This window comes from Eleutherodactylus coqui, chromosome 6, assembly GCF_035609145.1.
Source record: "Eleutherodactylus coqui strain aEleCoq1 chromosome 6, aEleCoq1.hap1, whole genome shotgun sequence".
Taxonomy (NCBI): domain Eukaryota; kingdom Metazoa; phylum Chordata; class Amphibia; order Anura; family Eleutherodactylidae; genus Eleutherodactylus; species Eleutherodactylus coqui.
In genome coordinates, this window is record NC_089842.1 from 39,995,577 (window position 1) to 40,012,135 (window position 16,559).

General features: G+C 44.7%; 2 protein-coding genes across 9 annotated transcripts in view; one reads left to right on the forward strand and one right to left on the reverse strand.

Moving 5' to 3' along the window:
• The window catches only part of LOC136632055 (pyruvate carboxylase, mitochondrial-like), a 217,674-nt gene that overhangs the window by 143,820 nt on the left and 57,295 nt on the right, over positions 1–16,559 (forward strand). The gene's annotated exons all lie outside the window — the stretch shown is intronic.
• Positions 1–16,559, reverse strand: part of PKNOX2 (PBX/knotted 1 homeobox 2) — a 395,914-nt gene that overhangs the window by 29,600 nt on the left and 349,755 nt on the right. For 7 of the 8 annotated variants that reach the window (XM_066606646.1, XM_066606640.1, XM_066606642.1 and 4 more), the window contains 2 exons: positions 13,531–13,678; positions 5,515–5,612 (listed from right to left, as the gene is read on the reverse strand). In XM_066606646.1, the coding sequence (XP_066462743.1) occupies positions 5,515–5,612; positions 13,531–13,678 (246 nt within the window). The remainder of the gene's footprint in view (positions 1–5,514; positions 5,613–13,530; positions 13,679–16,559) is intronic. The other variant, XM_066606643.1, reaches the window with a different exon arrangement.

Consider the following 16,559-nt stretch of genomic DNA (forward strand, 5'->3'; position numbering starts at 1 on the left):
GCGCCAATGAAGACTGGACCAACACACCAAGTGCCAGAACTTGAAGATAATGGTAATGTTTCAGATTTCCAATGGGCTGGGGATAACATTCTCTGTCCTCAGGGATATCAATCAAGGGACCCTGGAGGTCCCTTCCAACTCTACCATTCTATGATGGGGAAATAATCCGAATATGAACCAGGACATATGAGGATCGCTCCGAAAGGAACAGCTATCTTATTATGTTGGTACATGACATTAGAGGTGGATGTTGGCTGTATGGCAATAGCGCTTGAACTTTCTCACCAATATTTGGTACATTTTGTTGCTGTGTGACAGATGGCAGCAGGGGGACAAAACGGTGTCTGACATGAAAGTGCGTAGAAATCAAAAGTGTGTAACTGAATTCCTCCATTTGGAAACAATTGCACTCTTTGGCATTCATCAACGCTACTTGAACATTTACGGAGACTAAACAGTGGATGTTCGCACAGTGTGGTGATGGGTGACGTGTTTCAACACTGGCGACAGCGACGTTAAAGACAGGCCACATTCCAGAAGGCCATGCACAGCGGTCACACCATGAAATGAAGAGCGTCTTGATCAGCTCATCCAGGTGAATCACTGTTTCCAACATACTAAAGCCAATATTCAGTCCTTTTCCTGGTCAATTCATGTGGGTAAGCTAACCGATACACTCTTAACTCCTAAGAAGCGCTGTCATCTCTGGTGCGGGTCTCTTCTTCATGTCCGGCACTCGTCTTCAGTCTTCTGTCACACCTCCCTGATTAAAGGATCAAAATCCTCACCTTCAGAAAGGGCTGGCTGTGATTGGTTCACAAGCAGGGTGGATCAGCCAATCAGAGCCGGCGCTTGATGAACCTTTCACAGCCATTCATTCATTCATTCATTCATTTATTCATTCATTGAATGGCTGTGATTGGTTCACTGAGCATTGGCTCTGATTGGTTGAGCGACCGCGCTCGTGAATCAATCACAGCCAGTCCTTCCTAGAGGCAAGAATTTTGATCCTCCAATCCAGGAAGGGCTGGCAGAAGACTGAAGACAAATGCCAGACGTGAAGAAGAGACCCGCGCCGGAGCCGGACAGCGCCTCTTAGGTGATGTATTATTTTTTTTACTGCAGCTATTTTTTATTGCAGGATTTCCTACAGTAAAAGTTGCATTGCACCGCACAGAAACCATGTTTTCGTGCAGTGCAATGCAACAAAAATGAAGACTCCATAGGGAAACATGGGCTAGACAAAAAAACAAAATCGCAAATTGCGGCTGTATAGAGTGTGCTGTGATTTTGTAATCTCGCAATGTCACAGGTTACAAAACATCGCTCGTGTGGAAGAACCCATAAGAAAACATTGGCTTCACATACATTTGATTTGTAGCACTGTCGCATTGCGAGAAAACCGCCCATGTGGATGCGGCCTTAGGCCTCTTTCACGCGGGCTACGACATCTTGCTCAAAATACATGTATGTTTCCAATGGATTCTTCAGACTACAAAACATCGCTCATGTGAAAGAACGCATTAGAAACCCTGAGCCTCACATACATGCGCTTTGTAGCCATGATTTCGTAGCTAGATTTTGTAGCCCGCGTGAAAGACGTCATTTTGTCAGACTGCCCCCCCCCACTCCCTGCCCTCCACTGCATGGTAACAAAATTCAGGGTCCTTTTAGACAAGCCAATAATTATCTTTTGAACGAGCGAGTGACGTGATGGCCGGCTCATTCACTTGCTTAGACAGACAGATACATTGTTGGCTCGTTCAAACGGGAAATCATTCAGTCATTCTCATTCACTGTATAAGTGAATAACAAGAACTGAACGAGTGCTGTTTAAACCGAACGAGCCAACTGTGATTTTTATGTCTGCCTCAGGGTGCATTCACATGAACGTATATTGGCTCAGTTTTCACGCCGAGCCGATATACGTTGTCTCTCTCTGCAGAGGGGGGAGGATGGAAGAGCCAAGAGCAGGAACTGAACTCCCGCCTCCTCTCTGCCTCCTCTCCGCCCCTCTGCACAATTTGCAATGGGGAGAGGTGGGCGGGGGTGGGGCTAATTAGCGGCCCTTAGCCCCACCCCTCCCCGCCTCCTATCATTGCAAATAGTGCAGAGGGGCGGAAAGGAGGCAGGGAGGGGGCGGGAGCTCAGTTCCTGCTTCTGGCTCTTCCATCCTCCCCCCCTGCACACGAGGACAACGTATATCAGCTCGGCGTGAAAACCGAGCCGATATACGTTCATGTGAATGCACCCTAAGGCTGAATTCAGACGAACGTATATCGGCAGGGGGGTGGGCTGGGAGATCCGGGAGCAGTGCTCTGAGCTCCCGCCCCCTCTTTGCCTTCTCTCCACCGCCTCTCCGCCCCTCTGCACTATTTGCAATTGGGAGGGGCGGGGGCTAATTTGCGGAACTTAGCCTCGCCCCCATTCCGCCTCCTTTCACTGCAAATAGTGCAGAGGAGTGGAGAGGAGGCAGAGAGGGGGCGGGAGCTCAGTTCCTGCTCCTGGCTCTTCCACCCCCCCCCCCCCTACAGATGAGGACATCGTATATCGGCTCGGTGTGAAAACCGAGCCGATATACGGTCGTCTGAATCCACCCTAAAATGAATGACGAACCAAAAGTGAATGATTATAATTCTACATTCACTTGCGTTTAGACAGAGCGATTATTGTTCACTTTCACTCCTTTAAACGATAATCGTTCCATCTAAAAGCACCTCTACTGGATATCGGCAGGAAGGTTCCAATTCTATTGGCATACCGCCAACATCCGCTCGTGACGTCATGTGCCAACATAATAACATAGGAAGCCATCGTTTTGGAGTGACCCTTGTACCCGATATCTAGTGCCGCTCTGACCCTTGGCATGGTTGTGGATAACTGCTGATGATGCAGTTGTACTTATTGTGTAACCCGACCGGTGGAAGCGACGACGGACATGAATAATATTTAGTACTATGTGTTAGTAAAGGATTCATTAAATCTTCTATCCGTCAGCATGGAGGTACCGAGATGACATCTGTCTTGTACTCCATGTTCCTCTAAGGATGCTTACAAAAATTCACCTTATCCCTGACTCGCCCGGAGAACAATGAAAACTTTTTGATGAAAATGTGATTTATTCCTAGGAAAAGTTTCGTCTCCCGGGTCCCACTTTGTAGTCCAGCAGTTTCATTTATGAATGGATTTCACCAGCCCATCAAGCACAGTTATAGACATAAACAAAGCCGGCATCCCTGACATTTTTATAGCTCTTCATCCATCATTCAATTTCTTGCAGAGGTGAAACACAGGCCGCCAATTCTAAAAGTGCTTTCCTCCTCCAAAGAGCAGCTACAAATAAGCTTCTGGCCCTTTACTGAGTGCCTGGGGACAGCCCTGGAGACACGACGAGCAGCGCACGGTTTTACTCGGTGCCTCGGTGGAGCTCGCATGTTCCTACCATCGTTGCACATTGTCTGTTTGTGACAGGTGTGGTTACTGTGCGGTGATGAAAATAAGATATAACACCCATATATACCGCTACTGCCTCGTCCACCGCCTACAAAACAGATTCCACCTATATGGTAATGTCATGCTGTACAGGTTGCCTCACAAGTTGCAGCATTTAGGGGGCCTTCACACTTGCAATCGCGATATCGCAGCGTTTTTTTAACGCGAATGTCAGTGGGACTTTCTAATGTTAAAAACGCATAGGGCTTATTTACTCGAGTGTATATCGGCTGCTGTTTTCACGCCCGGCCGATATACGCTACCGTCTGAGCTGTCTTCCTCTTCCCTCCCCCTTGCCGGCTCTCCTCCTCTCTCCTCACCTCCGGCTGTTTGCAATGGAAAGGGGTGAAGCTCCTGCCCCCTCCCCGCAGTCAGCCATGGGAGAGGCGGGACGGGGGTGGAGCTTAGCTTACCCTCCACCCCTTTCCATTGCAAACAGCCGTAGGGGAGGAGAGAGGAGGTGAGCCGGCAAGGGGGAGGGAAGGGGAAGACAGCTCAGACAGTAGCGTATATCGGCCGGACATGAAAACGGCGGCCGATATATGCTCGGGTGAAAAAGCCCTTAGTGACATTGAGCTGCAGTTTTATTTACTCTTTTTGGGATTTCACTTCCCCAACATAGTAACAGAGTGCCTTAGGCTGAAACAAAAGACATATGTCCATCCAGCTCAGCCTATTACCCCCCAATGTTGATCCAGAGGAAGGCAAAAATCCCCAATGAGGCAGAAGCCAATTTTCCTCATTTTAAGGGAAAAAATACTACCCGACTCCAAATCTGGCAATGAGAATAATCCTCTGATCACCGATCCTTCTGTAGTAATCAGGGTCTATAACATGGCATTAAGGGACAAGGAACCAATCCTGTAAAGAGATGGATTGAACAGTTTAAAAGAGGGCCTCCACCTCCCATTTTCCTCCAGTGCTGCCCAAAAACTGCCAATGAGGTCGGGCGATTTTGATTAAAAGGCTTTTCTGAGACTAAACTATCCTCAAGATAGATCACCAACAGATGATCGTCGGGGGTCCACCCCTTGAGATCTCTGCTCATTAGTTGGGATGAGCACTTTGACGAGTGACGTCACATTTATCTGCCATGCGGCTGCAGAGCAGCGCAGTCCAAAGCAAGTGAATGGAACTGAGCGGCGCCACCAGGCGCAGCTGTTGTACAATGTAGAGTTGGTTTATTCTTCATTGTAGGTGCTGTGGAGCAATACAAAGCGGTGTCAAAATTACATATATCCTATAAAATGGGTTTTTACTTTTTGGGATTAATCTTTGTTCTGCCGAGTGAACGAGCCGATGCCGCCATCACCAGATCGTTCGTGCTTGCGCAGATTCGCGTTCACATCGCACTCAGGGTTTCACATTCCGATGTGAAACACTGAACGAATCTGCGTTTATACAACGTGATAAGCGCCCGAGCAGCGCCGATTTTTATGCCGGTTGAAGTCGTTTTCCTGCGTTTAAACTTAACGATGATCCTTCAGTTTCGCCCGTTTGAACGATTTTCTGAACGATGATCGTTCCGTTTAAACGGGGCTTAATACAGTTTCACTGTTTGGGGCTGCAAACAAGCAGATACAGCAAACTTAGCTTGATTGTGACATCACAGCGTGGAAAGTTATCTTAATCCATTAACCCTTTCCAATTTCCTGAAAGGCTTTCTCTTTTTGCTGTTATACAACGGTGCCATCTGCTGGCTAAAGCCAGAGTGTGTGCGCCAGAGAGGTTCCGACAGTGGAGTGGCTGGCAATAAACGGTAAGAACACCCTGTCGGACGTCTTCTGACATTGGAGCTGTACAAGCTTCAATCAGAATGTAGGAAGACGTCAGACAGGGGATTGGAAAAGGTTAAAAAGCTATTGTTCTGTTATCTTAACCCATTGTAAAGTATTTAAGCCACCCTGATAACCCGGCACACCGTGATAGTACGTCACACAATTCAGACTAGAGAAGAATACATCTATATGATATCCATATATTCATCATTCATAAAGCAGAGGACAAGCCATTCAAATTTACCTGTGCATTTTGAATCTGAATTGCTCCTTGTGGGATAGCTTGAGTTACTACTTGTCCCTGGGATGTTACCATTGTAACGGGTTGGTAAAGTGCACCTCCTACAAGACACAGGAGATTAGACATTAAGTATGTTACCCGAGTTACATGAGAGAAGCCAACAGCAGCAGCGGCACGTTCACATATCTACCAAGTCTTACAGATGGGCTGCGGGTCTTTAACAGCCAACCTACAGCACATAATCCACATATATTACAATATCTGGGCAGAGCCTGTTGCAGAGGGGTCCATGACCCAAGATGTAAAATGGGAGTTTTCTACAATCGGTTTTCGTTCCTTAAAAAGGGTTGTACCAAGATGCACGACCCCTTTAAGAATGTAGGGCTCGGGGCAATCAGCTGATCGCCTTGAGTCCCGCTCTTGACCCAGGGATGCAGCAGCGACCGGCCTGGCATTTCCTGTGCAGTGCTGACTATTACCGGAGGTCTGCCAGGACATGAGCCATTCTTATTGAACGGCCCTCCGTTCTAGGACACAGATGAGGGTCCCAAGCGAGGGACCCTACTCCATGGTGTTTCTATGAGAAGATGGCATCTTGGCACAACCCCTGTATACCGTCCTATGGATTATATGACAACTGGTACAATATTCGCGGCCTTTATGGTGGGAGATCTATAGATACTCAGTCCATACAATGTAACTGTCAGGCTTTCTGATACATTTTCAGGCACAGCTATTTCATAGTAACATAGTAACATAGTATGTAAGGCCGAATGAAGACATTGTCGATCTAGTCCAGCCTGTGTATCCTACTGTGTTGATCCAGAGGAAGGCAAAAACCCCCAAGGCCAGAAGCCAATTAGCCCTTTTGGGGGAAAAATTCCTTCCCGACTCCCTAATGGCAATCAGACTGGTTGGATCAGCCCCTAATAGTTCCTACCTGCCTATATACCAGGATTGACACTTAACCTAATATTTATATCCTGTAATATCCTTCTTCTCCAGAAAGACATCAAGTCCCCTTTTAAACTCCTCTATGGATTTTGCCATCACCACTTCCTCCGGTAGAGAGTTCCACAGTCTAACTGCTCTTACAGTAAAGAACCCCTTTCTGTGTTGGTGATGAAACCTACTTTCCTCTAATCGTAGCGGATGTCCTCTTGTTACCGTCGTGGTCCTGGGTGTAAACAGATCGCGGGAGAGATCCATGTGTTGTCCCCTCATGTACTTATACATGGTTATTTGGTCGCCTCTTAACCTTCTTTTTTCTAGAGTAAATAGTCCCAATATTGATAACCTCTCGGGGTATTCCAGTCCCGTCACCTAACGATTAATACCGCAATCTGAAATAGGGCCTTGCATGGTGTGACCGCCGTCCATCTGCTATGATATCTTCTATACGCTGTATATGAGTCAGGTGTGACAGTCTGGTTGCTGGGACTGCAAGGACTAAGGGCTTCGTAGAAAGATAGAGCAGGTTCCATATTTTTACACGCGTAGGAAATGTGCGCGAGAAACACGCTCATGAAAACAAACCCATTGAAATCAATGGGTTCTATTTGACGCGTTCTGCGGGCGTTGGTTTTCACACGCGCAAAAACGTGCGCAAACACCTTCGTCTGTTTAAGTCCTAACGGCAAGAGTTTGTTCAATGAAATTGAAACTCCATCTTTTCTCCGTCTCTTCCATCTTTGAACATCAGTTTATATATAGCATTAAGGCCGGTTCCACATCTGCGCCGGAACCTCAAGAATCGCAGATCCAGCTGAAAATACCAGAAGAAAAAGCGCTTGTTCTTTGGTCCAAAAGCCAGGCAGCTGGGCAGAGAGTGAGCGGACCCCATTATAGTCAACGGGGTCTGTCCAGCACTCTTCTGTTCCGTCCAGAGAAGAACCATTCAGCTGCGGGGATTTCCCTTTCCTGCTCCCCGAACAGAGCAGGAGAGCCAAATCCTCAACGCAGATGTGAAACCACCCTAATCTACATGCTGTATAGAAGTTGAGTTACTGTATATATACACATTAGATTACATATCCTGAACTGATCCTGAGTTACATTCTGTATTATACTCCAGAGCTGTACTCACTATTCTGCTGGTGGAGTCACTGCATACATACATTACTTATCCTGTACTGATCCTGAGTTACATCCTGTATTATACTCCAGAGCTGCACTCACTATTCTGCTGGTGGAGTCACTGTGTACATACATTACTTATCCTGAACTGATCCTGAGTTACATCCTGTATTATATTCCAGAGCTGTACTCACTATTCTGCTGGTAGAGTCACTGTGTGCATACATTACGTATCCTGTACTGATCCTGAGTTACATCCTGTATTATACTCCAGAGCTGCACTCACTATTCTGCTGGCGGAGTCACTGCATACATACATTACTTATCCTGAACTGATCCTGAGTTACATCCTGTATTATACTACAGAGCTGTACTCACTATTCTGCTGGTGGAGTCACTGTGTACATACATTACTTATCCTGTACTGATCCTGAGTTACATCCTGTATTATACTCCAGAGCTGCACTCACTATTCTGCTGGTGGAGTCACTGTGTACATACATTACTTATCCTGTACTGATCCTGAGTTACATCCTGTATTATACTACAGAGCTGTACTCACTATTCTGCTGGTGGAGTCACTGTGTATATACATTACTTATCCTGAACTGATCCTGAGTTACATCCTGTATTATATTCCAGAGCTGTACTCACTATTCTGCTGGTGGAGTCACTGTACATACATTACTTATCCTGTAGTGATCCTGAGTTACATCCTGTATTATACTTCAGAGATGCACTCGCTATTCTGCTGGTGGAGTCACCGTGTATTTACATTAGATAACTTATTCTATACTGATCGTGAGCTTCAGGTTATAGCCTGTACTATGCTCCAAAGCTCACATTCTTCTTGGAAACAGTCTGTAGGCTTGTGGACAGATACTAACAGCAGAATAGGGAGTGCAGCTCTGAGGTATAATAATACAGCATAAAACTCATGTACACAGTGACTCCAACACCAGAACAGTGATTGCAGCTCTGGAGTATAATAAAGGATGTAACTCAGAATCAGTATCAGGATAACTCCACTACCATACTTACATACTAACTCCACCAGCAGATTCCTGAGTGCACCACCGGAGTAAAATGCAGATTGTAAAGCCCCATTTACATGCAAAGATGATCGCTCAAAATTTGTTCAAAAGATAGGGAGAATGACAGTTTGAATGATCATTTTACATAAGCTGCTAATGGGTACAGATATCCATTAGTAGCTTATTAGCTTTATTTGCGTGCAAATGAGCCTCCCTTCGCTGTATGCAGATACCAGCAGGTGGTCTGTTATCTGCATACACCCCCCTTTGTTCTGCCGCGGGACTGCAGCTAAATACAATGTTATCAGAGCTACTGTGGAGAATTACAGCGTGCAGTCACTGCTATCATCTCTCCGGCCCGAACGATGGATTTTAAACTCAACATAAAATCATCGTTCAGCCGAAATGCTAACGATGGTAGCCTTTACATGCAACGATTATTGCTTAAAAGACATCGTTTGAGCGATAATCGTGTAAATGGGGCTTAACTCAGGAGCAGCACAGAATAGTGTAATGTATTTGCAAAGTAACTTTTTTGTAGATTACTACTATAGACTCCTTAAAATGGAGTTAAAAGGCATAAAAACCATTTAACCCCTTTAGTGGCACGCCTGGAAAATCTCCGGGGCTTGCTGCACTGACCATGCAGTTAAACCCTGGAAGATTTCCGTGGACAGCTCTAGTGCTGAAATGCTGTCCAGGACACACAGTTATTGTGCCACTGTACATGTTTGCCACTTCAAAATTACCTCAGGAAAATCTCCGGGGCTTGCTGCACTGACATGGTAACAATAAACCTGCCACTGAAGGGGCTAAAATTGAAATATTACTAAAACGAAGGCATGGAAGCTACAGTGGGAACCTGCCCTATCAGCACCATAACAGGTTCCTTTAAAGTAATTCAAGCATTCATATATCATCCATAAATCAATATTCTTAGTTATTGACCACTTCTTATATCACTACATTTGCAGAATAACTGAACAGGGACCAAAACATTTCATTAAGTGTTAAAGTATTACTGACTTTTCAAAATAAATAGTTGTGTGTGTACAGGGGGGTGGGGTGGGGGGGAGAACACTATTTCTCACAATTCTACAACTTTTATCCTGCATTTATCAACACTGTTTCCTTCTGCTGTATCACTATTTTTCCGTTTTCCCTGAGCAGGTGGGTGAAGACTAGCTGCTATGATCTCTTCTATATGCCGCATATGGAGAAAGCAGCAGATTCTGCTACCTGTTTGTAGCACACACAGAAATAATAGAATTATGGAGGATACTTGAGATGTACTGAGCAGTGGAGATGCGAATCCAGTAGCTGTAAGACAGTTAATCACTATTAGCTGCATGCAGCTACTTGTTTGTGTTTCTCTGCTTCTTTTTTATTCTTCCTCCCCTCTCTGTAGACTTCTATGGACAGCACGAGATAACCGCCCTCCCATCATAACGAGCGAGGGACAGCAAGTTAGGAGGTAGTGAGACCCCTAGTGGCCAGTGATTGTTCAACAAATGTAATTTTAGCTAAATAAAGTGAAACACACTATGCTAGTTATCACACATCGGCTACCGCATGGGCACAAATTGTTTAAGAAGTCAGCGACTACTTAAATCTAATTTGTAGAATTATGATAATGTTATCAGTAAAGTTATGCTAATGTCTAATTTGCCTTTTCCTCTGAAGTCTAACTTGACTTTTCTGTTCTGCTTGGAAACTCATAGTGACCCTCAACAATCAGCGGTGACAAAACAGAGGGAGATCAGCATGCTGCGGCGGTAAATTAGCACATGGCCGCACGGTACAGTATGACCCTCTTCAGGGAAATGTCATGTTATCGGTTTTACCAATGCCGCATTTACTAATCATGACTCATAAGCAAGTAGTAATGTCCTTCTGCAAAACGAAAAATGAGAAACACAGATCTCATAATATTGCAAAAAAAAAAGAATAAAAATATAATAAAAAATAAACCCCGGCCGCTTACGGCGCCCCAATTTAGTAGCACAGAAGATGCCATTATGTAAACAAAGTGTGGGCTCGGAGGGGTTAAACTATTTTACAGAGGGATCCGGATGTCTCCCTCATGAATAATACATCCACATCATGAGAGATTTGTAGTATTATACACAGGCGCCCTCTTCTCCTCTGAGAGCACATCGCAATAAAGAGAATAAAAAAATATATATATTGCGTGGCGCAGACACCACACAAAGCAATGATCTCATAGAACACAATGTCATTGCAGACTAACCACAGACAATGTAAGAAGCAAGCAGGCCACGGGGCAGGAACAGGAGAGGCAAAAAACATCATACGGATAAGATGAGGTCCTTCACACTTTCTATAGATGATAGAAGAAGTACACATGTTCCCGACACCATCAGTTACAGCCATCTCCACAGACTAGGTTGGCCGTCAGGCCCCAAATATTAAAGGGTCTGTACACTTGTAAACTATTGATAAGCTGTTTTTAGGATAGGCCATCAATAGTAGATAGGTTAGTGACCCCTACTTAGCGGCTGTTCGCCTAGACTGATAAGCTCATAAACTAATTTCTGCAGAAAGCAGACAGCTCTGTTCCCAAAGCAGTGGCCAGACTTGGTATTACAGACAAAGTTCACCATTCACTTTAATTGCTCCAATACCAAGCCTGGCCACTGCAGTGGGAACGGAGCTGTCTGCTTCCTGCAGAAATTAGTTCAATGCACAAGCACAGCAGCCTGGCAAAGAACTGATTAGTGTAGACTCTTACTAATCTGGTATTGAGTGCCTGTCCTGCAGATAGGCCATCAATTGTTTTACAACTGGACGTCCCCTTTAAGTATTTTTAGTGTACACCGGCATCACTAATATAAAGACAGCCAGGATTACAGTACACTATTAAATGATTAGTATAAAAGAACAACACACCTATCATTTAGGGCCACATAGTAATGATAGGCCCCACAGGAACAACTACTAAGGGGCCCTACTTCTAAAAGGGACTTCTCAGTTCCTGTTTTAGTAACTACTTGTAATCCTGATAAAATAGCGCCTTTTATAGAACTCCATGTTGTGCTCTTTCCCCCCTGGAACTGTATGAATACATTCACACCTGGGTGTTACCATTCCCCTTGTTAATGTGGCATGCCCCTAGACAATGCCATCAGTGCTGACAGACTTGGCGCCCTTTTAGGGTGACTACCCACTACATTTTTTTTTCCCTGCGAAATTCGCAGCATTTTTTTTTCTGCAGGGGTCTATGGGACTTGTAATGTTAAAATCGCGAGCGCGCAAAATCGCAATTTACAGCGAAATCGCGATTTTGCGCGATCGCAATTTTAACATTACAAGTCCCATAGACCCCTGCAGAAAAAAAAATGCTGCGAATTTCGCAGGGAAAAAAAAACTGTAGTGGGTAGTCACCCTAAGGGCGCCCACCCACTGGCGTTTTGTTTCCCTGCGAAATTCGCAGCATTTTTTTCTCTGCAGTGGTCTATGGGACTTGTAATGTTAAAATCGCGTTCGTGCGAAATCGCGATTTTGCGCGATCGCAATTTTAACATTACAAGTCCCATAGACCCCTGCAGAAAAAAAAATGCTGCGAATTTCGCAGGGAAAAAAAAACTGTAGTGGGTAGTCACCCTAAGGGCGCCCACCCACTGGCGTTTTGTTTCCCTGCGAAATTCGCAGCATTTTTTTCTCTGCAGTGGTCTATGGGACTTGTAATGTTAAAATCGCGTTCGTGCGAAATCGCGATTTTGCGCGATCGCGATTTTAACAATACAAGTCCCATAGACCCCTGCAGAGAAAAAAATGCTGCGAATTTCGCAGGGAAAAAAAAACTAGTGGGTAGTCACCCTTACACTGAATAATTATTGTTCAGTTTATCGCTGAATCGTCCAAAATGGAATGGCAATCGTTCAGTGTAAACACTGCCAGCAACTGAATGACGAGCGATGATTAATTCGCTAACGTTAGTCACTCGCTTTAGGCAGGCACAAAAGTCCGAGTAAACAGGCAGTCGTTCATCTATGAATGACTGCCTGTTCACTGTGAACGTAAGCGGACAGCTAGAAGAGATCTCCGGCCCGCTCTGCTTCCATTCACTGAGCGACTATCACTCCGGTGTGAAAGCACAGGAGCGATTATGGTTGGGATGACTGTCAGGTGCTTGAGCACCCGACAGGCATCCTGTGTAAAAGAACCCTTAGACTGAGTAGGGACAAGCCCCTTTGACAAGAAGAATGTCAATTTAATCCCAAATTTCAAAGGGAAATAACAAGAGGAAAATCACCATGGGAAAAACTGCTCTGGAATTGCTAGACGATGGGGAACACAAGTATGAAGTGCCACAAACATGTCAGGGGAGCGGACAGATCCTCTTTAAAGGGGTTGTCCCACAAAGGACATTTTTCACTTTGTTACAGGACATGTGATAACAGTATAATTGCTGCAGGCCCAACTGCTGGAATCACTGCTAGGACAGAGGTCCAGTGCCTAAGAGTTAGAGTAGAGTAGCAGTTGAGCATGCACCATGTATGGGGCTGACGGAACAACCAAGTATAGCGCTCGACTGTTTCCACAGAGTACATAAACATTAAATCGAGCGGCACTGAGCATGTGCGACCACTGCTTTACTCAAGCTCCTCCTCACTGTGGTTGTGCATTCAAGCTCCTTCCCACTGCTGTCGGATAAGGAGGAGAAACAGGGACTCTGGACCTCTGCTCTAGTGATAGCGACTAGACATTTACCACCTTTTTTGTAGATAGGTGTCAATTGTCCTTTGTGGGACACTCCAAGCCTCTAGAGGTTCCATTAAATAGCCTGCGATGACTTATGTATATATTGGCGAGTTGTCTTTTGCGAAGCCTTCTGCCATCTCTCGTTCCCTATAGTACGAGTCATTTCAGTTTGACATTTTCCCACCTGATACAACCTGCGAGGAGTTGACGGTTGTCATGGAGAGGCTGCTTTGCTGGAGGGCGGAGGACGGCACTACAATTCCTTGTGGGTTGTTGGATAAGCCAGACAATGAGTTGGGGGAGTTCTGTAACATATCCTGAAAAGACAAACACTACAACAATTCAGTTATACAAGTTCTACATCATGGATGGCCTTATAATAAAAGCTCTATACACATGAACATTCGCGGACCAAGCTGCCATTTTGAAAAGTTTGTACCAACTTTTGAGAGAGCTTAAAAACATCAGGGGGGTTTGAGTGTTCTCTTTGAAGAGCCAGTGCCAAAACTCATATAGCCATTGTACGCGAAGCTACCAAAAGTAATTGGATATCTGAACATCTCTGGAAAGAACTGAAACGTTGGGTCAGGAAATATTAACAGCGTTCACCTTCTTTGAGAGGGACACAAAACGTTTGCAGCATGAATGGAGGGAAATACCAGCTAAAGTGTATCAAACGTTAGTAGAAAATATGCCACGGAGAGTATGCAATGTCATTAGGGTAAAAGGAGCCCTGCTAAGTATTAACTTAAGGAAATACATACTACTTTTGATTCTTGCTCAGGTGTTCGAATACTTTTAATTACTTTTGGTAGAATAGTGTAAAATCGTCAATGCTTGACTAAGGTCTAAGAAAAAGAGAGAAGGTTTAATTGACTCTTTCCCCCAATTACTATTTTGTGTTTTACCACCCATAATGGCCTCCAGACCCTTTCGATGAGACGCTTGGACCATATCCTAAATCTACTGCTTACTAACAATGTAGTTCATCTGGAGAGAAGAGTCTTGCTTAGTTTCTTGCCAAGCACACGATGAAAAACAGCTCACCAACTAATGGGTTGTCTTTTGGTTATGGCTAAGGACACATGTGTTGTCTAAAAAGCATGAGCGGCATAATATTCTTTGGACGTTCAAGTGGTTTATAATCATGCTTTAAAAAGTTTGGATTGTCTTTCATCCTATCCTGAGAGTTGAATCCATTTGGATTTTTCCAGGTTCTTGCCTTTAGTAGCAAAGTTGATGGGATGAGCCATGGCATATCACCCTCTGTCCACGGCCACATGGTCTGCCCCTGCACCATTACAATAGGGTTTACATTCACTATCCTCGGATCTCAGTGACATCGTGTTCCCATTTCAATACTTTACATGCTTGAAATACCAATATGTTGTGCCGGACGTGAGCACATGTCCATCCAACTCGCTGAGTAAACCAGCAGCCGTCCCAGAAACTCGATGACTTCAGAAAGAACGTATCCGCTCAGGGACATCTAATTCTTCCACCGCAAGCAGGGCAGGACTCCAGAATAGGGAGGGGGCCAGAGAAAAACTGGCACATTCTCTATTTCATATCTTTGGTCAAGCTGTAGGTCTCCGTGTCACCAAATTCTATCAGTCACCACCATCTGTTCCACAACGCAGGCTTTGATTCCTTGTAGGTAATTATATTTCTTAACTCTTAGAGCCCATGAAAAAGGTAATTAGATTGTAAACTTTATAGAAGGAGGAACTTTGCTATGGTTTCTGTAGGTGACTCCTCAGTTTTATATTTGGGCCCCAATCTGTCTTGCAAATATATTGGAGAAGATTCGACAGGAAGTTGGTTGTGCTCCGTAATCCTACATTTAGCCTCTAGGAAAAGAAATGTGTTTATTCATCCCTTAAGAACATGTCAGACAGAGCAGAGTCTTCATCCTCATGTATGAGTCCAGGTCTGTCACTTACGACGGTTCTGTGACTGCCACTGTTGGAAGGGTCCCATGATTGACACTGGTAGATGCTTTGGTCATTGTAAGGGTGCGTCCATATCGGAGGGTAAAAGTCTATCCCGGATTTTTCAGCATATTAGATGCAGTGGTCCGGTGAGGGTTTGTGTCTGACCAGTATCTGTGATTCTGCTTGTTGCGCTCACAATTCACAAAGAAATTAGCTTCATCCCTTGAATCCAAGATAATGGCATTCAAAATGGCCTAACAAGTTTCCCCCGTCCCCAGCAGCTTGTGTGCAAAATTGGATCAACGTCTGCCAAAGCGTTTTCATTCTATAAGGGTGTTTCCACACTTTTGAGACACCCTTTCCTTTTTTCTGCAGTATAGGAATAAGTGAGTATGGCAGTTTATACTAAGACAAAGTAAAAAAGGATATACTGTGTGATATCCATAAGGGAGCAATACAACATTTGAAACAGTTCTATCCAAACATGGCTGGCCTTAGCTACGTGTGACCTATGCAGCTACATAGGGCACTGGCCACCAGCTTGTAGGGGATGCATCAGGTTGATGTACTGTAGGCTGGGGACGATCACCCCCTTAGGTCCATAATGGCCAGATGATCTTCTTCAGCGTTTCTTGGAGCTACATGAATCATTCTCGTCCTAGCTCTATTTCCTCTCCTCTGATGTTCCAAGGTCCCACTATCAGTTAATCAGTGCCCTCGCACCAAAATCACAACATAATTTTGCTACTGTATTTAGGTTGTGAATTTGGATCTTTTACTGTATTTATTTTATGAGCTTGGTTCTGGTGCTGTATTTATGTCATGAGCTTGGTTCTGGTGCTGTATTTATGTCATGAGCTTGGTACTGGTGCTGTATTTATGTTGTGAGCTTGGTTCTAGTGCTGTATTTATGTTGTGAGCTTGGTTCTGGTGCTGTATTTATGTCATGAGCTTGATTCTGGTGCTGTATGTATGTCATGAACTTGGTTCTGGTGTTGCATTTATCTCATGAGCTTGGTTCTGCTGCTGCATTTACGTCATGAGCCTGGTTCTGCTGCTGTATTTATGTCATTAGCTTGGTTCTGCTGCTGTATTTATGTCATGAGCTTGGTTCTGGTGCTGTATTTATGTCATGAGCTTGGTTCCGGTGCTGTATTTGTGTCATGAGCTGTTCTGGTGTGGGTATGCTGCTATCTTGCTGCTTTTTGCACAAGCAGAATACAGGCAGACTGCCTATCAGTGCAATATATATTAGTTTTCCTTCTTATGATGGGTTGGG